Source organism: Setaria italica, chromosome VI, assembly GCF_000263155.2.
Source record: "Setaria italica strain Yugu1 chromosome VI, Setaria_italica_v2.0, whole genome shotgun sequence".
NCBI lineage: Eukaryota > Viridiplantae > Streptophyta > Magnoliopsida > Poales > Poaceae > Setaria > Setaria italica.
Window position 1 is genome coordinate 27,314,185 of NC_028455.1, and position 23,556 is coordinate 27,337,740.

General features: G+C 44.8%; 2 protein-coding genes across 2 annotated transcripts; one reads left to right on the forward strand and one right to left on the reverse strand.

The window, feature by feature from the left end:
• Window positions 1-14,896: 14,896 nt before the first annotated feature.
• LOC101753436 lies at window positions 14,897-15,887 on the forward strand. Its single transcript, XM_004973422.3, has one exon. The coding sequence runs from the start codon at window positions 15,287-15,289 to the stop codon at window positions 15,710-15,712; it is 426 nt and encodes a 141-aa protein (XP_004973479.1). The 5' UTR covers window positions 14,897-15,286; the 3' UTR covers window positions 15,713-15,887.
• Window positions 15,888-16,125: 238 nt separating this feature from the next.
• On the reverse strand, window positions 16,126-22,686 carry LOC101753852 (THO complex subunit 4D). The gene is made up of 7 exons (XM_004973423.3): window positions 22,444-22,686; window positions 21,279-21,490; window positions 20,395-20,529; window positions 20,227-20,295; window positions 17,829-18,019; window positions 17,296-17,343; window positions 16,126-16,682 (listed from the first exon to the last, which is right to left on the reverse strand). The coding sequence occupies exons 2-7, from the start codon at window positions 21,432-21,434 to the stop codon at window positions 16,460-16,462; spliced, it is 822 nt and encodes a 273-aa protein (XP_004973480.1). The 5' UTR covers window positions 21,435-21,490; window positions 22,444-22,686; the 3' UTR covers window positions 16,126-16,459.
• Between the last annotated feature and the right edge of the window lie 870 nt (window positions 22,687-23,556).

The following is a 23,556-nucleotide window of genomic DNA, read 5'->3' on the forward strand; positions in this document are numbered from 1 at the left end:
ATTCAGCTGTAAAGCTCACTGTGTATATATAGTGCGCTCCCAGCAATTTGCCTCCCCTCCCCTCCCTCCTCCGCTCGCCCCTCACTGGCAGTGAGGAGCAGCGGTGGAGCGAGGTGAGGCGGCGGCGGTGGGAGGGTAGGGGCGGCAGAGCGGACGGGCGGGCGGCGGCGGCGGGCGAGTGGAGGGCGGAGGTGGGAGTGGCGGCGGGCGGGCGGAGGAGGGCGGCGGGGCCGGATGACGGGTGGGCAGAGGAGGGTGGAGGCTGAGGCAGCGGGAGGAGAGCGGCGGGCGGGCGGAGGGTGGCGGGGGGGATAGGGGCCGGCGGCCGGGGAGGTGGGGCCGGGAGGATTTCTTTTATTTTAATATTTTAATACCCTTTAGTACCTATTGTTTCAACCGGTACTAAAGGCCTCCCTTAGTACCGAATTACCAGTACCGGTTGCATAACGGGTACTATAGGGGGTTCCCAACCGGTAGTAAAGGTGTTTTTCATAGTAGTGCTTCCTCCTCTCTTCCACCACGGCGTGGTTGGTCACCACCGCTGCCTCGTCGAAGAAGAATGGCTCCAAGCCTGCCTCCTCTTCTTCGTCCACCAACTCCGGCAAGCATGAATCATTTGAGGTAGCCGCACCTAGCCGCTTGGGGTAGTTGAGGAAGGTCCGAGCCGGTTGGGCCGCGAAGATTTACCGAGTCGCGTCCCCCCTCTCCTTCTTCTTGCACAACGTCTCGTTGTACGTCACCTCCTGCTCCTTGCGCCTCCGGTTCTTCTCCGCCGCGGCCACCGCAAGCTTGGCAGCGGCCTCCTCCGGCTTGCCACACTCCTCCACTTCGTCATATACCTTCGCAAAAGAAGAGCCCCTGCATGCCGTTCTCCGCCATGAATACGCCGCGGCCTTCTCTCTCGCGTGCGCTCTCTCTAGCGATTTCGCGGATTGACGATCTGTAGGGTACGGTGTAGGGTGTAGCGGGTTATGGTGTTGGTACCACGTACATGCACGGCTTATACGAGTAACGACAAGGAGGTGCTGCATCCGAATTGGAAGCAGAAGTCTCATGCGATTATTCAGGACTTTATAGAAAAAAAAGTTCCAAGTATTTATTTCACTGGCAATATTACGTTTTCTAGAGATGATTGATTACTTGCGTGCATCTAGGACTAGCAAAAAAAAACTCGTTATTCTAATTTATTGTCTTATGTTATTTATTCTTTATAATATCATGGTGAGTTATACTTTTAGATATTATTAACATGCTTAAAATATTATGCTAGTTAATATCACCTTTCAACTTAATATTAATGTTAAACAGTATTCATTCGCCACCAAGCCAAACTTGAGTTTTAACTCATTAGCAGAGCCATAATGAGTCGAGCTGACTTGTTAGCCACATCTACGTGCATCCCAACGGTTTCGTCTTATACTACCTTGATGGCAAAAGAGTACGTGATTGTTGGGAACACGGCAAGAAGTACTAGTAGTCTCTCCTTTATTTCTTCATCCCTGCCTAAGAACAAGTTTAATATGAGCCGCATATCAATATACTTATAGAAGGACATAAAACTATTCCATGTATCTCGTAGTCTTAGTCGGGTTGGACTCCTCCGTAAAGTCCTATTTCATAATCATAACAATCACGTTTGGACAAATACAAAATCATACGCAATATTATTAATAAAGTAAGTAGAAGCAACATTTCTGCCCTAATTTTTATTTGATCCAACCTGTCAGTTTGAGTCCGTTCAGTTCTTCCTATTGATGGTCAAATGGGCTAGGCCCGTTGGGCGGCCCTAAGCCCAGCCCTAACATGGCTCGACACGAGAGCAATAGTGCCTGGGCCGCAACCTTGGCACACCGTGCTAGCCTAGGCCCAGCACAGTTTTTGGGCTGGGCCAATACTCCCCCGAACCCCCCCCCCCTTCCTCAACTGGTTGATCAAGGTCCTCCGACCCGTTGGGGGAGGGTTATATAAGGGGGGGTCCCCCCCCCCCCCCCCCCCCCCGCCTAGTCCTTCCTCTCGTCGCCGCCTCCCTCGACTCCCATTGCTCTGCACCTCTCTCTCGCCCTCTTGTCTCCTCCCTCTCCGGTGATCGACGGACGGCTCTCCGCGCTACGGTTCCGCCGTTGCAGGCTAGCATGGCACACCTAGTAGATATAGATCCCTTTCCTCCGGTTCATCGTCCCTCCCTCCCTCTCTAAGTCTCTAGATCTAGATGACTAGATCCTCTCTTCGGCTGCTCTCGTCATCTCTTGCTAGATCCGTTGTTCATCGACCTCACTGGTCGCTCTGGTGCTGCGGAATTGTCAGTAAGAGCTCTGACCTTTAACCCTAATGGCCTAACCCTAGTTGTCGATCTGCTTCGTGCGCCGGTCTTTCTAACTTCTTTCTTTCTGCAGGTCGTCTCGTCCACCATCGCGAATCCGTTGAGGGACCAGAGCTTTGACGACTCGATCGTCCACCTCGTTGGATACTTTGGGGCTCCAGATTCGCAGGTAAGACCTCGATCTTCTTCACTGCTTGATCTTGCCATCTCTTTTCACATCTTGATCTCATTTCTAGTCTTCTCTGTGTGTAGGGCTTCGGCCAACGTGGTCCGTTGAGGGACCGGAGCACCGGCGATGGATGGATGACGACGAGGAGGTCCAGGGGCACACCTACAATGATGAGCTTCGGATGCTAAGCTAGCGTCGATATGACAAAAGTGACTGTCGGTGTTTTATACCCGGCAACCTACTGAGGGGTATCCCGAGGTAGTAGATTGGTCGGCGGGGGATCGTTGGACCTGGAACTCGAAGGTAAAAGTAAGGACACAAGACACGGATTTATACAGGTTTGGGCCGCCAGAGTAGCGTAATACCCTACATTCTGTTTGGGGTGTTATATATTGCACCTTGCGCTTGGGTGTTGTGTAGCCTGATTGTTGGCTATTGATAATGGTTTTGAGCTCCCAATCTAGATACCCCTGCCCTTCTTTATATACTCAGGGGGCGGGATTACTAGTCGGTTACAAGGTAGGAGTAGGTATGAGTCCTAGTAGGATTACAGAGGAATCCTAGTAGGAGTCCGTCTACTTCCTTTCTTGCGGGTACTAGAGATTTATCCCCGACAGTGATGTAGAGGCAGAGCAGGAAGAGCTCTTCGGCAGTAGCACAACCGAACCAATCAACGTTGCTGATGGCGAGGATGGTACTGGTGATGCTGCTGCTGATCCAGACATGGTGAGCAGCGATACCAAGAGGAGCCGTGCTACCACCTCTGAATGTTGGAAGGACTTCGACAAGATCTACAAGGTAAGGGTCTCTACCAAGTGCATGCATTGTGGTGTTGTATACGCTGCTCGATCTTCTATTGGCACTGGCCATCTAAAACGGCATGTTGAGAAATGCCTAGCAAGAAAGTCAAAGCTTTGTGTTTCCCAATCTTTGCTCCAGTTCAATTCGGATGGAAGTGTCTGTCACTAGGATTACACTTTTGAGGTAGCTCGTACTCAGCTATGTTGTTTGATTGCTAGACTTGATCTTCCTCTCTGCTTTGGTGAATTTGCTATGTTTGAAGAGTACATTAAGGGCCTGTTTGGCAGAGCTCCACGCAGCTCCAGATCCAAAAAAACAGCTCCGCTCCTATTTTTTCCAGCCAAACGGTGCAGCTCCGTGAACTCCAGATCCGCAAAAAAATTGGATCCAGCTCCCAGATCCACCAATTCCACGGAGCACCCAAGGGGGTGCTCTCAAAACGCTGGTTTTGTAACCCCTCATGGAGTTGGTGGAAATTACCCACCAATGCCATCGATTACACACATCTCGTACCGGTTCGACCTCTGTTTGATTCCTCCGCGCGCCGCCCCTCTGTTTTTTCATCCTAGAATTTTCCTTCTCTTCCCCCGCCGCATCCAGCGCCGGCCGCCGCCTCGTCTCCGTCGGTGGCCGGACCGCCGCCGGGAATGAGGAGATCAGGTCCTCCTCCACCTCCTCCGCCCCCTTCATCTTCCAATCCGGCCCCTAGGGTTGGACTTTCCCGTCCCGGCCCCGTCACTGGCGCGCCCGGCGGCGTCACTGGCGCGCCCGGCGGCGAGAGCGTGGCCACCGCGGGGCCTGGGCGGCGCGCCCGGCGGCGCGGGCCTGGGCGGCGCGCCCGGCGGCGGGACCCTGGGCGCCACGGGCCTGGGCGGCACGCCTGGCGGCGGGACCCTGGGCGCCGCGCCCGGCGGCGGGAGCCTGGCCGCCGCGGGCCTGGGCGGCGCCTGCCTGGCCGCGGCTGGCCTGGGCGGCGCGCACGGCCTGAGCGGCGCAAGCCTGGCCGCGGCTGGCCTGGGCGGCGCGGCCGGCCTGGACGGCGCAAGCCGGGCCGCGGGTGGCCTGGGCGACGCGAATGGCTTGGTAAGATCCATCAATCCCGTTGATTTCACAAATTCCACATGATTGCAGCAGATGATTTCTTCCCTTTTGCCTTGGTTGTAGTAGCAGTTTGCTTTGCCGTGGGAATGAAAATAATATTGCTAGATGTGCGTATTTGGTTTAAACTTTTGTTGTGCTCAATTAAAATTTGCTTTTTTTGTGATTGTAATAGTTGCTACATATTGTGGCAAATGTGGTTCATGTTAGCCGGTGGTTCAATCGTTCAGTCGCTTTCAAGTGGATTACTGATACCATCATTCATATGGTTTGCTATGAAAAGCGGTTTAATTGTATTTTCAGGGAAAACCATGTCAAATTGTATATGAGTAGGATGTATTTGATGTCAACAGGGGTACACGGTATCTTTTGTTCTAAAAAATTGTTTACAACCAGTATTCATATTGTGACAGTTCAGCTCAAACAATTTGTTACCTTGGAACGTTGTTGGCTTATTGGAAGGCTATGTAGTTAAAAAATAGTATTCTTATTGGAAGCCTTGGTTGCAGCAGATGATTTCTTCCCTTTTGCCTTGGTTGTAGTAGCAGTTTGCTCACTTGACACCTGGTGCTCAATAGAAAGGGCTTCAGGTTGATTAGTACCACTCCTCGACACGCACCTGACCAAGTAATTTAGGTTATGTCTTTACATGGAAACTGCTACCGACAACTCGAATTAGCTGGAGCAACTCTTCCTATAAATAAAAACAAAGCGACGCTCTTAGATCAAGGATATGAAGTTCAACCAAAACACATCCACAAAAGATTGTCCTAGTAATTCAGCATTTCTAAAAGTTACAGCTCTATTATACATCTCAACATTTCCTGGTCAGCTCTCCAAGAGGTTCTATCTGGGGTAAGGGGTGCATTAGTTAGAAAAATTAGAAGAGAAAAGAAGAAGGAACAAAACAACTTCTACCTTTAATTTGGGCCGATTTTCTGATTATGGGGCAATCTAGTAGGCCTTGTATTATTCTGTTGGGCTGTTGTGATGGGCTGTTTGACTGTCTATTTTTCAGCTTCGGCCTACTGTCAATATGCTTTCTGTTGGGCCATCGTTTTTGTTTGGCTGTCCGGTAGGTATAGCAGAATGTGCAGAACGTCTCAATCTGTTTCTGGATGGTTATGATAGCTTCCTGTTGCGTGTCCTGTTCAGATCAACAATGTACTCTGCCAAAAATGATAATGTGGATCTGAGAGGAAGGTATGACAAATAGACCGGCCAATTGCCACACATTGCGTAACAAAAAGCACACACACTACAAAAACAGCGCAGATATTTCACCCTTTTTTTGCATAATGCAAACTAGTTCTAGGCAACCATTCATGCCAGGGGTGGACCCAGATTAGCCTAGGGCCCGGGCTGAAATGTTTCAGTCTGTATGCAAAACAACAACGAAACCGACAACTTCCTATTTAATTGAATCCATTAATTTTGCTTCAACTATTGTTATATTTATGTGCTTATAAATGATCTGTTTACACGAGGTTCATCATACTGCCTTATAGAATAGCCTTGTAATATTCTCTTGGAGCTCCATATGCTTGGCGTGCTATTTTGCTATTTTTGCACCAGGAGCCAATTGGGATTATTGGATTATTGGAAATATATACTAATTGGATTATTGGCAAATGGCATGTAGGACGCAGTGATCGGCGATGAGTTCCTGATGGCATCGCAGGCATCTTCTACACCGGTTGCGCAAGCTAGGAGGCATGCTGCATCAGCTAACAAAAGGGCAAGGGATGATGAGGTATATTTTTCTTCCATTGTAGTGGAGCTGTTGTATAATAGAGTTGGAATTTGAACAATATTTTGGGGAAATCATTAATAGGGTGATCATATGGATTGGAATGATGGCTATACCACCATTGTTTGCAAGTTGTTTGCTGAACAAGTTAGAAAAGGAAATCGACCGAACACTCATTTGAACAATGTGGGATATTCCGAGGTGAAAGAAAGGTTTTTTCAGAGTACCGGTATCATATTGAAAAAAAGTCAACTTAAGAACAAGTGGGATAAGTTGAGGGGTGATTTGTCTGCATGGATAAAATTAATGAGAAAGCAAACTGGTACTGGTTGGAACTGGGAGAAGGGAACTATCAATATGGACGCCGAGTGGTGGAAAAAAACAAAAAAAGTGAGCACTTCTCGCATGGTATTTTGTTCATATATAGATTATATTAGTCTTGTATAATTTCAATTTAATACCTTTGTCAAACACTTTTAGGACATTCCTGGCGTGGGGAAATTTAAGAATAGGCCTCTCCAAAACGAAGATGAGTTGAAGGTGATGTTTGGAAATATCATTAATGAAGAGCAAGATCATTGGAATCCTATGAGTTCCAACCCCATCATACCCCCAAGCCAAGAAGCACCCAATCCTATGAGTTCCAACTTCATTGATGCCGAGGATGGGTTAGAGATGGGTGGTAACAATGATTTAGACAATGGCGATGAGGTCCAGGAGGTTTCTCCTTCCGTTGCCAATGCTAAGAAAAAAGTACATGTGATCCTTGATAAACCTAATAAGAAATCTAAGGCAAGCACAACATTAGTTATACAAGAACACATCTCCAAGATATCAGATAATGCTTCCTCTTTTGTGGCAAGCAGGCAAGCTGGGATCACTATTGAACAAGTAATGGACCATGTTGCCGCATGTGGGGCTGCGTGTGGCAGTGATGAGCATTTTGTGGCAACTGAGCTTTTTGTCAAGAAAGAGCAAAGGGAAATGTTCATGACTATTCCCACCAATGAGGCTAGGTTTAGTTGGCTTAAGAGGAAGTACGATATGATGTTTGCAAAGTGATGGCCGAGTGATTTGCCATCTTTTTTTTAGACATGTCATTTTTATTCATCTATGTCATATGGACAAATTTGTGATGCTTAATTTGTTGTCATTTTTAATTCATCCATCTTGTGTGGATAATTTTTAATTTGCCATCTTACGTTGTTATTTGGACATGTTATTTTTATTCTTGCAGTTGTCTAGTGATGATTCTAGTGATGAGAATGAGGAATTTTTCAAAACTATCCTAGGAGGTGCTATGCTTGCTCAAATATATGTTGATATGTTCCTTACTAAAAACCCTACAAGGACATCTACCACCAGTGGAATGGGTTTTATTTTGGAGACTTTGCACACTCCAGGCGAATGCCATAGCCAGTTGCGTATGAGCACAGAAATCTTCTTTGATCTTCATGGCTTATTGGTACATAGGTATGGGCTAACACCATCGTTGCACATGTCTACCGAAGAGAGCTTAGGAATTTTCTTATTTATCTGTGCGGGAAATGAGTCTAATAGAAAATGTCAAAATCGATTCAAGCACTCTGGTGAAACTATTAGTTGAAAATTTGAGAATATTCTAAACTGTTTGATGGCCATGGCAAAGGATTTCATTAGGCCAAAAGATCCAAATTTTCATAATGTTCATAGGAGAATAAGGGATGATAGGCGAGCATATCCACATTTCAAAGATTGCATTGGAGCACTTGATGGCACCCATATTCGTGTTTCCCTTCCACCGGATGATCAAGTGAGGTATATCGGGAAGACAGGGATAGCCACCCAAAATGTTTTAGCAGTCTGTGATTTCGACATGCGGTTCACATATGTGTCAACGGGCCAACCAGGAGCTATGCATGACACAAGTGTGTTATACAATGCATTGAGTGTGGACGAGAAATTCTTTCCACATCCACCGCAAGGTAAAATTTATTGGAATAGTTATTTTACCATTATACATGACTACAAATAAATTTATTTTTTGTCATCATTTATAGGTAAATACTACGTTGTCGATGCGGGTTATCCCAATCGTCCAGGTTATCTAGCTCCATATAAGGGTGAGAGGTATCATATGCCTGAGTGGCATAGAGGTATGGAACCAAAAACCCCAAAGGAAAAATTCAATCGCATCCATTCTTCTATTCGAAATGTGATTGAGCGATCTTTTGGCGTATTGAAAATGAAGTGGCAAATTTTATACAAAATGCCGAACTACCCGATGTGGAAACAAAAAATGGTAGTTATTGCTTGTATGGTCCTTCACAATTTCATTCGTGAGCATAATAGTGAGGATTCAGACTTTGCTCGGTTTGATCGTGATCCTAATTTTGTCCCTACAATACCGCAACGGTACAATCCATTTGTAGTTCCATCGGATGGATCTACTTCAGAAGGCAGTGTCACTACAATGGATATTTTTCGCGATGAGCTGGCCACCAATCTTGCTCTTGCTTGGAGGTAGAATGAAATGAAGTAGTGAATTATCAAATTTATTTTCTATGTATGGACAATTATTTATGTATGAACAATTGATTTATGTATGAACAATTAATCAACTTCTTGGGAAAATGACTGGATGCATGCGTATATAAAAAAAACATGTCAATACGTCTTCCTCCGGCCATTTTTCTCCGGCCATTTTTCTTCGGACATAAAAAAAACATGTCAAAATGACTGGAACATGACCAGTATGTCTTCCTCCGGCCATTTTTCTTTTTTCAGAAAAAAATGAGAAGAAAAAATGGAAAATACCAAGGGTATTAGTGGACAATCCAACCAAAAACTCTGTTTCTGGATTTGGAGCTGTTGTCTCAGCCAAACACTTTTGCTCAGCTCCACGGTGAGAACATAGATCCACGCTGGAGCTGCTCTGCAGTGGAGCTACTATTTTTTTGGATCTGGAGCTGTGTGGAGCTCTGCCAAACAGACCCTAAGCTTGCTCATAATTCTAGATTCTCTACTATCTCTAGACAAACCACCACTAGAGATTTCAGCAAGTACTTTACTGATTGTCGTGCTAAACTTCTTGAATCATTAGCATCTGTGTTTCATTTGTTGCTATTACTTCTTATATCTAGTATGGTAATGCTAAGGAAGATTATCTTAGTGTGGTTACTCATTATGTTAATGTTGATTAGCAATTAGAGAAGAGGATAATTAGTTTTTAGGCTCATTGATGAATCTCACAATGGCTAGAACATTGATGATTGTGTGACTGCTATGTTTGAGGAGTATGGTTTGATTCAAAGGTGTTTTTTGTTACTTTGGATAATGCCTCTGCTACTACTAATGTTGTTGAGAAACTGAGTCCTAAAGTATCTGCTTATGTTGATAAAGTGTTCTTGCATCAGCGTTGTACTACTAATCTTGAAGCATTTAGAACTGCCATTTCTTTCATCAATTCTTGTGACCAGCGCATTGATGCATTTAAGAGATATTGCACTGCTGTTATGTTCCTCATAGAAAGTTTGGTTTGGACATGGATGTGAGTTGGAACTCCATGTACCTCATGCTTAATCATCTGGTCCCTTACAAGCAGGTATTTAATGTGTTCATTGAGACTAACTATCCCAAGGGTGAAGATGAGCCTTTACCTTTGACAGAAGATCACTGGATTGTTTCAGAGACTATATTATCATTCCTTGAACCATTTTACAATTCTACTATTGCACTTTCTGGTGTTTATTATCCTACATCTCCACTTATGTTGCATCAACTTATTTTGATTGCTAAGTATCTAAAACATTATGAGAATGATAAATTGCTTAGGCACGTGGTTGTTCCTATTGAAGATTACTATCTTAAGTACTAGAGGGATATTCCAATGCTTTATTCTATTGTATTTATCTTGGACCTTAGAGCTAAATTGAAAGGTTTTCAAAATGTGCTCAGGTTGTTATCTAGTTTTATTGGTACTGATGATTCTACTTACTTCGCTGAGGTAAGAGCTAAACTTTCTACCACATTTAAGCGATATGATGACAAACTTGGTGCAGTTCAATTGCAAAGTCCTTCACTGCCATCCAGTTCTAGTAAGAAAAAAAAAGCTTGGGATACATTTCTTCATGTGGTGGTAAAGCTGATGTATCTGCTTTTGGACTTGGTGATTTCTATGGTACTTCTTTTTGCACCACTCCTCCCACTTTGTCTAGAAGATCATCAGTATGTGCCTTGCTACAAGCAGCAAGCACTAGTGCAGCTAGTATGAGTATTGGCTCTGAACTCTCTATCAACTTGGACAGTGACATTGTCATCTATTTTGATGATAGCTTCAGCATCTTGAATTGGTGGCATGAGCATAAACTTACTTATCCAGTTCTATCAATCTTAGCTAAAGATGTTCTAATTGTGCCTATCTCTACAGTACCATCAGAGTTTGCTTTTAGTACATCTGGTAGGATCATCGAGGAGAGGTGGCGTCAATTGAGCTCTGAGATGGTGTAGATACTCTCTTGCGTCAAGGATTGGGAGGTTGTAGAAGCAAGACTTCAGCACCTCGTGGAGGATTAGGAACTTAAAAGATAGTTTTGCTAATTTATATCTAGATGTTCTTCGTGATTCAGATGTGTAACCCACTCAAACTTGGCCTGTAATAACTTTGAACTACTTTAAATTTTATTTGATTGAGCTAGGCTGCACTATTTTTCCTATCTAGGGTTTCTCACGAGGTGTGAGTTTTACCTATATAGGTTTTTAATAAGGCAGCCATTGCACCAACTCAAACTTTTGAAATTGTTTGTCTCCTGTCTCTAAGTTGTGGTCTAAGTTGTGCTTTTGTGTGAATTCTGTGACTTTGATGGAAAATTTTGCATCTTCTTAACTTGAAGTTTTTGTTGAGTGGTGGCTGGCCTATAATGCCTGGCCCGGCACTAACACGGTAGGCACTATCATGCCAACGTGCCACCCGGCACGATAATAAGGCCTTAGGGCTGGGCCTGGGCTGGCAGTTCAGCACGTAGTGCCGACCCAGCCTTGCCGGCTGTTGACACTCGTTATTGACATCTTTTTACCCCTATTTATCTTCAATAATGACATGAATGTAATACCTAAAGTATTGATCATACCTAATAAACGAGCCATTTTCACATATGCAACATATTTTAAGGATATTCTATTTTCGCAGGAAATTGGACTTTAATGGAGCATAATTGGATGAAGTCCTGAACAAGCGACGACCTAGAGAAAGAGGAAGGCCAACGGGCCCAAAAAGGGCCGAGGGCGATCGGCCTATAGAGTCCCAGGTCGATCAGCCTAAGGTCCTCTGGACTCTTCTCGTGCTCATTCTTGGCGAGCAATCCTTCAGGATGACTTAAGGACTAACTTTGCAAAGATATGGCAAGATGTTGACACCGGATTTTAACCGATAAAATCTCATAAAGAAGAGATAAGCAGAATAAAAGAAAATGCATATAGAGAGGGTACACGGTGCCTCCGGTGACGATAGTACCATGAGGCTGCCGGGATGCCAGAACGGCACCGAGACAACGACGGCGCCGCAAATCAACGTATTGAGGAAGACGAGGTTCTGTGTGAACACAGCACGTCGAGATCATCCTCAGGCCCAGCGGCAAGGACGGTGCACCCATGCACAAGTACCAAGTGTAGCTGCATGAGTGCTGGTGCACTTGCATATATGCTATAATTACATGCACGTATGATGGTAGGACTTGCTAGCAAGGAGCCTAAAACATTAGAAGAGGACTAATATGTGCTTGCGAAGGAGCGCAGATTAATTATGCATGCGGATTGGTTTTCACGGATGGGAGCTTCGTTAGCAAGGACTTTACATAAGGGAAATTAGAGTTTATATATCTTAATATTTTCTTTTATTTAGATATTTATTGTTAGGCAAGTTTTGTACGGGTCATGATCATAGTTGGTCAGGAGTCATTAGTCCAGGGTATAAATATATACCTCCGGCTAATGTAAAAGTTATCTCTCGATCAATACACAAACACATTTATCTTTTTCGACCTAGCACCACCCTTAGGAGTAGGAGTAATGTAGCTTCTCGACGAGTTTCTTCTAGCAAGCAGGGCTGCATCAACTTTGATCTCCGGCAAGCTCTAAGACTTGTCTCTATCGGCGACTTCTTCAATGAGCAGGGCTACATCGCCTCGACCTCCAGTTCGCCTACAAGCGTCGCCATTACCAGGTGTTCTAGGCTTTAACTACCGGGTGTATTGCTGTGGTTTCGTCTAGTTTGCCTACTAGTTATCGATTCTCATCATATCCTGTAAGTCTCTTGCTAGATGTGGTAGAATCAAATCTTTAGTCTTAGCTCCTCGTATTCAATACGAGGCTTTGCTGCTGCAAGCTAGTTTGTTAAGTTAGTGGGCCGAAGCTAATGCAGCTCCCTGCAGCGCCGCTCCGTCCCGCAATACCTCATGCTGCTAGGCCAAGCAGATCTGAGGTGGGGCTACTAGGCCACAAGGCTATGCCCGAGGCCGACGATGCGAGGAAGGCGGGCGGCGGATCCTACGCCAGCACCAACCGTGCGCGGGGAGCCGGGGATGCCTGGTAGGTGGCCGCGACCGAGGTGGACGTCGGCCAACGCTCTCGCCGACACCAGCCGAGATGAGTAGCAATTTTAGTGTAATTTTTCTTAGGCCTTGTTTAGTTGCCCAACTTTGGAGATGCAAAATTATTGTGCCAGCACTGTAGCATACTGTAGCGTTTCTTTTGTATTTGTGAATTATTGTCCAAATATTGACTAATTAGGCTTAAAAGATTCGTCTCGCAAAGTACAACAAAACTGTGCAATTAGTTTTTAATTTTGTCTACATTTAGTACTCCATGCATGTAACGCAAGTTTGATGTGATGGGGAATTTTCTTTTTGCATAGTGTCAAAGTTAGGAGTTGGGGGGTAATTAAACATGGCCTTAACTCAAGGGGTTGCTTTGTACTAGCATGTGGGGGATGGGACGGGGGAGGAGCGGGAAGAAGCTAATTTGTTTTTGGCTTCGAGTTAGCCAGTTCATTTTCGGCTCCAGCTCCCTACCGGCTTCTGCAGTGAAGCAGTTTTGAGAATGGCCATTTACCACGGCTCCTTGAGAACCGTGCCAAAGAAAGCCTTGATGTTTTGGCTTCCCAGATCCCAAGACTCCCTCACGTACACATTACACCCCCAATTAAAAAGGACACAACACTTCCATCGAAAGAAAAGGGCACAAACACTCGGGTGTTTGGATCCTGGAGCTAAAGTTTAGTCCGTGTCACATCGGACATTTAAATGTTAATTAGGAGGACTAAACATGAGCTAATTATAAAACTAATTGCAGAACCCCTAAGCTAAATCGCGAGACGAATCTATTAAGCCTAATTAATCCATCATTAGCGAATGTTTACGGTAGCATCATAGTGTCAAATTATGGACTAATTAGGCTTAATAGATTCGTCTCGCGATTTAACTTAGGGGTTGTGAAATTGGTTTTGTAATTAGCCTATGTTTAATACTCCTAATTAGTGTCCAAACATTCGATGTGACAGGGGCTAAAATTTAGCTCGGGGATCCAAACACCCAAATGGAGTAATGGCAGAGGACATCGCTTTCTGACGTGTACTCTCAACGCGATCGAACGTGTGTGTGCTCCGATCCGATCCGGCCGGTAGTTGCAAAAGGATCGATCGAGGCCGCCGGACAGAATTCAGAATCGATGCATGGCCGCACCTGTCGTCGCACGCCGTCGGCAAGCAATACAGTATTTGATGGGTGAAAGCTGCTGCTTCTCTACTGGTTGTTGCTTTGCCGCTTCACTCGCCGGCCGCCCGTCGGGCAGCTGGTGGAGTGGCCTCATCCGATCGATCGAGCATTAGGTGAGAGGTTGGAGGCCGGCTAACCCATGCATGCGTCCACACACCCCCTGGTTTTATTTTATTCTCATTTTCCTTTTACCAAGGTGCAGTGTCAAAGCTGTAAGCCACCAAATTCAGCTGATGTTAGTTACCTTACTTAGTGTTGTTCTGGTGTATCTATCCTCCCATGCGCTTGTAATTGTCGTCTGGGTGGTTAACAAGCTGCTGGAAATGCATGGTAGATGCTGGTTTTGTCCTTGAAGATGTTGAGAATGTTTGCATACAAGAAACAGTCAAAGAGGGGAAGGGAAGAAACATTTTGGAAGAGAAGAACTGTATATTGTTATTTGTAATACTAGTCTAGTAGCCTTTAGGTTTGTTCCGAATTTGATGGATGCTTATAAAATTCATCTCCAAATAAACGCTTTCATCATCAAGACTTTAAGGTATGGTGGTCTCGGAGAAGGGCTCCAAGGTTTGCAGTCCTTTGTGTTTCAGTTTGCCTTTTTTTTAACATAATTGTAGTGCAAACTAGTTATAGATGGCCACTGGATCTCTCCAGAAAATAAAAGGCTTGCAGACGTTGTTCGTGTTCTGTGAAAGCAACAATGTGAAACATGGCTCACCAACACTAGGCCGTTTCTTCTACGCACCGGCGAAACAGACCAGGGAACAACCACCAGGAGGCATTACCCCGTTGCCTTTCGTGCGGAGGAGACGCATGCTATGCTCTGACCAGGATGTTGTCCCAAGCAGCACGCGTCCTGGTGCTTTCTAAAAAAAAAGGTATTTTTGTAGCGAAGTAGTGATACGTGTCCTCGACCTGATCCCTTTTTATTTCCTAGGGCAATGTTTTCCTCTGATCCAGAATTATACTGCCACAGCACGGCATTTCGAAGGGGGTAAATAATGGTCTGTTTCATCATCGTAATTTTCCTTGAACGATTATGTGTTCCACACGAGATCGTTGAAAGTCACTCTTTCTCTAGCTTCTGTCTAATCCAAGACCGTATGCGATCCCAACCATGAGCTGACCCTCTCCTAACCCCTAACAACATTTTCCACAGTCGACAAAGATGCCGTGGCACTGCAACAATAAAATGAACTAATGCATGCAGTTGGCGGCAGCGTTCTCTCCCAACAGTTGAAAAGAGCTTCTGTCTCTACAGTATTTCATAACCATTTCGCATTTCTCACCCACCAACTAATCCCTGCAAAGAATTATTTCCCCCACAAAGACCCTCCCTACCTCTCACCTCTTTCTTCTCCCTGCTTGTGTGTGTATATATACTTGCATACGGTGACCCCATGGCTTGGAACTTGGAAGCAGCAAAGCCAAAAGTTCTTGAGAGCAAGATGTTTGAGAGGGAGCGGCGGATGCCGGAGGAAGGTGAAAGGGGCGTTTTGAAGGCGGAGCAAGATGAGCCGGAGGCGCCGCCGGTCCACAGCCAGGTGAGGAGGATCAAGCAGGAGGACGAGGCGGCCAGGGAGCTCCTCCTCAGGCTCCAGCTGCTGGAGATGAGGCCGGCCACCGGCTTCCGCGAGCCGGCGGCGCGGCAGACCTCGCCGTCGCCGCTGCGCCGAGCCGGCGGCGCGGCAGACCTCGCCGTCGCCGCTGCGCCGCGCCGGCGGCGGGCAGGCCATCTCGGTGGCGGCGGGGGACTGATCGAGCCTCTCCACGTCCTGCGCCTGCCTCAGCTTGAGGCTTTGAGCAGAGCAGAGCATTGCAAATAGGTAGGGACTAGGGAGGTGTGCTGCCCAAGTGCCCATCCCATGTGTAGACAAGCAGGCTTGCAGCTTTGGATGGAGTCACGGAGATAGCAGTTGCTGTGTTGCCAGTTTCGTGTGCTTGTACATATAAAAGATCTGATTGCGGTTTCAATGGGCTCCTTTGATCTTTGATTGGTTTTAGTTTTGCTCATAAGAAATTCTTGCTGGTTTGATGGCAGTTTCTGAAAAGGGATGCCGGATTCAATATGCAGCTTGTTGGCAGACTGGAAAACAAGGAATGAGTCGCCAATAGTCCATGACCGATGTTGCTGAAACGGCAGGTTTGGTTAAGATACATCAGGAGTAGACAACACTGAGCAACTGCAGCACGCATGCCGTGAATGAGAGAACATCCAGTCCAGGGCGGTCTCCGATAATATGGGCTAAAATTTTCAGCATGGTAAACCTTCTAGGCATTAACTTAACACCATCTCTAGCACTGCAGCATTCTTGATAATCTAAAAAAGCAACCGGTACACAAAATAAACACTTCAGATTGCGAGTTCGGGCAATCACTACACACTAGGCACTACGGTGGTCTTTCATTCGAGCTTACTACAGGGAAGGGGAATAGTTGTTTCCTCAAACCAACCAAATGAGAAAGAAGTTCTATGCTCCCAGAAAATAGTATGGCGCAAACAGCTACACCACAATCTTCCAGCAGACCTTAAACGAAGCACAACATGCCCACCAGCATTTATCTTCTTGCGATCAATCGGTTTTCATGGCCTCGGCATGATAACTTTCCAGGTCTTTATCCAGCTCATCTGCGGTCTTCTCAGGCTTCCTCCCTCTGCCACCACGGCCCTGGAACTGACCGCGGCCCCTGCCACGGGCCTGGAACTGTCCACGGCCCCTGCCACGAGCCTGGAACTGACCACGGCCTCGACCAGCTTGGAAACCACCACGGTTGTTAAACCTGTTGCTCGGATTACTGTGGAACGCCAAAATGTAAGGTCATAGGTTAGCGTCTTACCAAAAGATCAAATAACAACTTTTCTCGTATCTTTCAAAACATGCTTTTTGGTGTTCGAGGGTGAGTCAACTCAAGACATGCAGGCATAAAAACACATGAACAAACTAAAGCACCCTTCTTTCTTCCATGTCTCATCATGTAAGTCCAAACTCAACATGCAAAACTTGTCCCAAGGCCAAAAAAAAATGGCTGGAAGTTGATCTGCTTCATTCTCAAAACTTAATAGTTTAAGTTTCACCTTTACATCCAAACTGCAAAAAATGTGTTTTCTTTCCATAAGAAGCAAGGAATTTCTCACTGTTGACTTAGCTACTTGCAATCAACGGACTGGAAAAAAATGTGGTTTTATAGAGAGTGCATCGCAGGTGTAAATTTTTCCAAATGCAGGTGCCAAAAATCTAAAGCTCTACCATCATCTAATTGCTACAGTGCATGTGATGGCATAATGTGCTACTGATACAGCATGAGACGGACTATACCAAAAAAAAAAAGAGGCTACATTTTCTACACTTGCTACCTAAAGTTTGTAACAAATTGCATAATTAAAAGATGTTAATGGGAGAAGCTTTACCTTAAAGGCCTACTGCTTGAACCTCTGCCACGTTGACTAAACTCAGGCCTGAAATATAAAATAACTAAGTTAGATGCACAACTCTACAAAAACATGTGCTTGGTTGGTGCACGTGGATTGTGCATTGAAGCTGTGATGTCAAAGTGTTGATGAGAAAACACATATAATAGTTCAGAAATCCAACATCCTCAACTAACATAAACATTACAAGTACTAATAGCTAATATAACATAATCATAAAGAGCCGGTATCACATAACACCTAAATCTGTAATAAGGTAAAGGTGAACACTGACAAATCAAAATGCACTAATCCAATAACAATTTGGTCACTAAACTGATATCTGAGACAAACTTATTATAGAAGTTCCAGGTCAGACAGGGTAAAAGGAAGAATCTCAGCCAGCAACCAGGTCAACTCATAACCAATGGTAAAATACCCAAAGCTAAAAAAACTCACTTAGTACAGCAACACCAGACTACAGTTAAAATAAAAAAGGCACATGATAAGTGAAATGTTAGAGCATCACTTACGTCATAACAACTGTTCTTGTAGCTCTGCCATTAGATGCCCCAACAACATTTATACGAGGTGTCATGGGCAATCCTAAGTCACTTCCAATGACTTCTATCTTCATAGCTTTTCCATCAAGTAGAACATTATTATAACGCTTCAGTGCAGCAATTGCATCACTCCTCCGTGTAAACACCACCTCTGCAGTGCCCTTTAGAAATTAAGAACACATATTAATAATATAACAATTCAGGCAAATAAACATAGCTCTATAAAAAAAAGGTCCCAGTGACAAGAGAAGGTAACTTTAAGATAACATAGTCATGCAACGTTTCATCAAAAGAGTGAAAGGCACCACAGTACAATCAATAATCACCACGCAAATTTCTTTGGCTCTTACTTATTTTGTTGTAGATTAGGTTCGAAGGCCAAAATAATAATTACACCGAGATATATATTATTGGCTATCGTAGATGGCCTTCTTAAGTCTGTAACCATTTGAATTCTTTATTGGATGGTAGGGTCCAGTATAACTATCATGTGTTAGCCATATAATTCAAAATCAATGACTCTATCGTACCACTCTTCTCTAATCCTTGTGATCACAAATGCCAGATACAATTGTTTTTCTAGCTACAGTTTTTATCTACAAAATAAAAAAAAATTGACAATTAACATGTTAATATATTCATGTACAACTATCAGAAAGACAAAGTTAATGATGATATGTACAAAAATAGTTTACCGCCCTAATAAGAAAGAAAATATAAAACATAATGTGTTTGCTTTCAATAAATGACGAATGACCTAATCTCATAGAGCATAGAGTAAACAAATGACAATCATAGGTGGTACATATAACCAATGTTTTCAAATCGCTAAGTCGAGTCTAGTCGCTGGAGTACTGACTAGGTGATTAATCGCGACTAGGCAGTGATGGATGAGGTAACAAGGGACATTCAAGGGGATATCCTTTGGTGTATGCTTTTCGCGGATGATGTAGTGCTAGTTGATCAAAGTCGAGAAGGAGTAAATAGGAAACTGGAGTTGTGGCAGGAGACTCTGTAGTCAAAAGGTTTTAGACTCAGCAGAACTAAAACTGAATATGTGAGATGTGACTTTGGCACTACTACAAATGAGGAGGGAGATGTCAGTTTGGAAAGCCAAGTAGTACTCAGGAAGGATACATTTCGATATTTGGGATCAATGCTACAACAAGATGGGGATATTGATGAGGATGTTAGTCATAGAATCAAAGCAGGGTGGATGAAGTGGCACCAAGCATCAGGAATTTTATATGACAAGAGAGTACCATTGAAGCTAAAAGGCAAGTTTTATAGGACGGCGATCAGACCTACAATGTTGTATGGTGCAGAATGTTGGCCTACAAAAAGACATGTCCAGCAAATAAGTGTTGCCGAAATGCGTATGTTGCATTGGATTTGTGGTCATACGAGAAGGGATCGAGTCCGGAATGAGGATATACGTGACAGGTTAGGGGTAGCACCAATTGAAGAAAAGCTTATCCAACACCGGCTGAGATGGTTTGGACATGTCCAACAAAGGCCTCCGGATGCACCGGTGCATAGTGGAACCCTAAGGCGTGACAGTAATGTGAAGAGAGACAGAGGAAGACCAAAATTGACATGGGAAGAGGCAAGAAAAGGAGATTTGAAGGGATGGAATATACCCAAAGATTTAGCCCTGGATAGAAGTGCTTGGAAAAAAGCTATTCATGTGCCCGAACCCTAATTTGTGGCTCTTGTTGGGTTTCAACTCTAGCCTACCCCAACTTGCTAGGGACTGAAAGGCTATGTTGTTGTTGTAGTAGTAGTTTTGAGAAATACAAGCAAATCAAGCAGAGCCCCGAGCTATATAAACTTAAGAGTGGTAGTCTGATATTGTAATGTAGGAGTAGCGATCTAATATTTCTGCACTAACCATCAGAAGAGGAGGAAGACCGGCTCATCTTCGCCATGCTTCCACTTGAAGTCTTGGACTGGAGATGGGAGCACCGAGAGGATGGATGAGACGGCAGCTAGCAAACCGAGAGCAGACCGAAGAGTAGCACTAGGCTGACCTAATGACTCATTGTTGTGGGCCTCGAGAGCTCCTAGGCTGAACTGCTAGCGAGTTAAAGTCCAAAGCTAGTCGCTTGACTAGAGTAGCTCGACTAGTCGTGACTAATCAACGATTAGTTGTCTAATCGCTCAACTAGGCAATAAAATCGAATCGATTTACCTAATCGACATCCAAGGAACGATTTATCAATTAATCATTGATTAATCGTGATTAATCGAGCGATTTGAAAACACTGCATAAAACACCCAACAGGATGATGCGCACAAAATCACATTTATCTTAAAGGCTATGTTCGATATATACATTAAGTAAAGATGAAATACTAGAAGTACTAACATTTGGGCGGCCATAACCATCGTAGTGAACAGCAAAGCGTTTCAAATGACCAACTTCTGAAAATAGTTCCTGCAAGGCAATTAAAATAAAATTTTAGTCTGATAGCTCTATATCAGACGGCGAAATGTAAGAGATCAAAATCCGGACAACCTAGCTGTTTGAACATACCTTTATATCCTCATTAGAAACCCCATAGTCCAAGTTTGAAATGTACAGTTTTGTACCAGTTTCTATTCCACTAGCCGCCATACTATCACTAAACAGATCAGGTCTCCAGGTCATGTCTTTGGTTCTGCTAAATGACTGAAAAATGCCAAACATCCAGCATGAGGGTACATGTCATTATAAAAGAATCTCCTCGAACTGTTTCATATCATGCCAACTATCAGGAACCACATTGACAAAGCATCGATCTTTTGGGAAGAGTAGCAATAATTAACTGAGAAATAGCAAAACTATGCAGTACTGCATTAAGTTAACATCTGAGAGGGAAAGAGCTCCACCAATATCACAAGCCCAGGAGACAACAGCTAGAGCACTTGCTCAGGAGGCAGCCTAGAAGAACTTCAGTGGGAGTATGGATCAAGGAACACAATCCGAAGTTGTCAGATAAAGGGCACATTGAATTTCCAAACATACGAAGAGGGTGGATGGAGTCCGCCCTTCAGCCCTCATGATTTATAGGCATTGAATTGAAAGAAATCCACAAGCTTTTTTTCACTTATTTCCTTCCATATGTTTGAATAAAAGGAGGTGTTCCAACAATGCTTCCATTAGAGATGACCACTGGTTACTTTTCCCCCTCCATAAACACAAGCTTACGCTCTACCGCATAATTTCTCATTAGAGAAATACCACGGTAATGTCTGCCCCTCCAGGCCTCCAACAATAAATGATGCTCTAACCGACAGAGGTTGCATTAGTGACAGACATCACAGTTACTCCTGCCCCCTCCATATAATGAAAGCTTAGAGGTACTGTCCTCGTTCATTTTTCTACTTTATTCAGGAATCTGACCATGAACAAAAACATAGTGACAGTTTTGATCTTGCCTTAGCAATTGTGCGTGCAGACGGTCGGGAGCTAACCCCGAGAGGTCCTCGAGGAGGCAGTCCTGATCTTCCACGCAGGGCATGTCCACCTTTACCACCACTTCCTTGGATACGGCCAGTACCCCTATCTCCACCCCTTCTGGCATAATATGACATATTTAAAGTTATTCTGTCAACAACCAAGTGGCAAACTCCAACAGTGCACTGGCAACCTGCAGCAAAGATGATAATTTTTAGAGATTGCGGAGGAGGAGCTGGACATAGCTCCAAAATCTGAACTCGCAAGAAATGAAACGAACATGTAAGTTGGACTTGAAGATATATATTTAGAGATCTTTAGTCTAGTGAAACTAAATTGATTGCACGAACCTAGTCCAGAGCACATCGATATTGGTATAAATACAAGATAGAAGGACATGTTAATGCACTAGCAATGAGGAAACTAAATAGACAACAATAAAAAGCTAATGATATTGTACTAAATAGCTCACTGACAGAGATTCAGAGGTAACTAAGAGACAGCTTAACAATTCTACAGAAGAGTTTAATTGAGAGAAACAGATTTGAGAACTGTTAAACGTTCTAAAGCCCTCTTACTATCAGTTCCTCAGGCATGCATAGTGGACATAAATTTTCAGAACACATATATTCCAAGTTCCACCCCCTAAAATCAAAATGCCACAGCCATTGGTTTTTGAGTGCCGCCTAGTCATCACCTAGCATCCATGCGTGCCCCCAACGCCACGAGGTCATAGTTACCCCTTGCCGCCTAGGCGTCCAGGCGTGGCCCCAATGCCACAGGCGCCACAACGGCCACAGTAAACAAGAGCCGATTCCTCACACCCGGTCAATTCAACAGAGAAACTAGCCTCCCCACACACACCAACCAGAATCATTATCGCAGTATCGCCCACATCGAACACCAACATTCGAAATTCCCCAATCTGCCCAAACCCTCAACGGAAAGAGGGCAAGCGGCGCGGCCGGGCAAAACAATGCGCCGAAGAAGAATCCTAAGAAGCCGAGCCGTACAACCCTAAATCCACCCTCGAATCCCACACATCGGCTTCCCCCGTCAGCACTACCAACCGCCGCCGGAGTAACCGGATCGGGGAAGAGATCATCACGAAGAGAACACGGAGGCCAGGGGGACGGACGGACTTACTCTTGCGGCGCGCGAGGGGGTCGGCGGTTGGGGTGGAGGATATGCTTCAGGCGGCCTTGGTCTCCTCGAGCCTCCGCCCGCCTCCGCCGGATGCGTCTGGGAGGAGAGGGGAGGGGATGCGTCTGGGAGGAGAGGGGAGGCGGCGCGCGGCCGGAATCAAAACCCTAGCTGTCGTCCCCGTTCTCTGGATTTCTTCTGCTCGGGGGAGAGGGGGGCGAATAAAAACGGGCGAGTGGGAGAGGACCCGGAGGAAGAGAGACCGGGGTAGGAGAGGCTGCCGCTCGCGCTCGTACTCGGGGGCGGTGGGGCCGTGCGGGGGAGCGGATCCTGGCCGTGGGAATATGCTCGCGACATCGACGGTCTAGATTTGTCCGGCGAGGAGGGAGAGGTTTATGGGTCTGGGCTGGACCTTCGGTTTTCTACTATCTTTCTGCCCCCTCGAATCCGTGTATCGAGCGCGCACGTAGCGAGTTGCGAGGGAAACGACCGGTCGGGTTCGAATACCGGTCTCACAGCTTTTTTTTTTCAAAGAACATGAGTAGCACTTTTTTCAAACATTCATAGTAAAAGGCAATAGATCCTATCCTATTTATTATCATTTCCCGGAGTAATAAGAGTACGTTTTCGCTTCAAGCTATCCTATCTCTAGATCTCTAGATGAATAAATATAAAGCTCTTTTATATAAAAATCTGAAGCAATTTGTAATGCTCTTAATACCATAGAAATATTAGTATTTTTTATAATTCATGTGGTTTGCGTAATATAACCTAGCCCACAACCAAAACTAATTTACTACTAACTTATATGCAGTGGCGAAGCTTTGGACGAAGAACGAGAGGGGACCAATTAAGGAGTAAAGGGCTAGATTAACAATTTCTTGATGCTTAGGCCACATCTGCATTTTGCTGATATCATTGGAGGTTTCACCAAAAGTTTCATGATCATTAAATAATATGCCACATCAGCATTTTTGCTGACGTGGCAAGGTCATTATAAGGATAGAGGAGAGTGAGTTTCATCATATATGAGAGAAGTTTCATCACCATGAAACCTAGCAGCCACAGCTACCAAGATCAAGTTCTCAACCTTAGTAACTGTGCCATATTGAAACT

Excerpts from the sequence above, each read along its gene's own strand:
- LOC101753436 (XM_004973422.3), top strand. The coding sequence starts at position 15,287 with ATGGCTTGGAACTTGGAAGCAGCAAAGCCAAAAGTTCTTGAGAGCAAG.
- LOC101753852 (XM_004973423.3), bottom strand. The coding sequence starts at position 21,434 with ATGTCATATTATGCCAGAAGGGGTGGAGATAGGGGTACTGGCCGTATC. Across the intron at positions 17,344-17,828 it reads ACAAGAACAGTTGTTATGAC|GCCTGAGTTTAGTCAACGTG; the intron begins GTAAGTGATGCT and ends TTTATATTTCAG. Across the intron at positions 16,683-17,295 it reads TCAAGCAGTAGGCCTTTAAG|TAATCCGAGCAACAGGTTTA; the intron begins GTAAAGCTTCTC and ends GGCGTTCCACAG.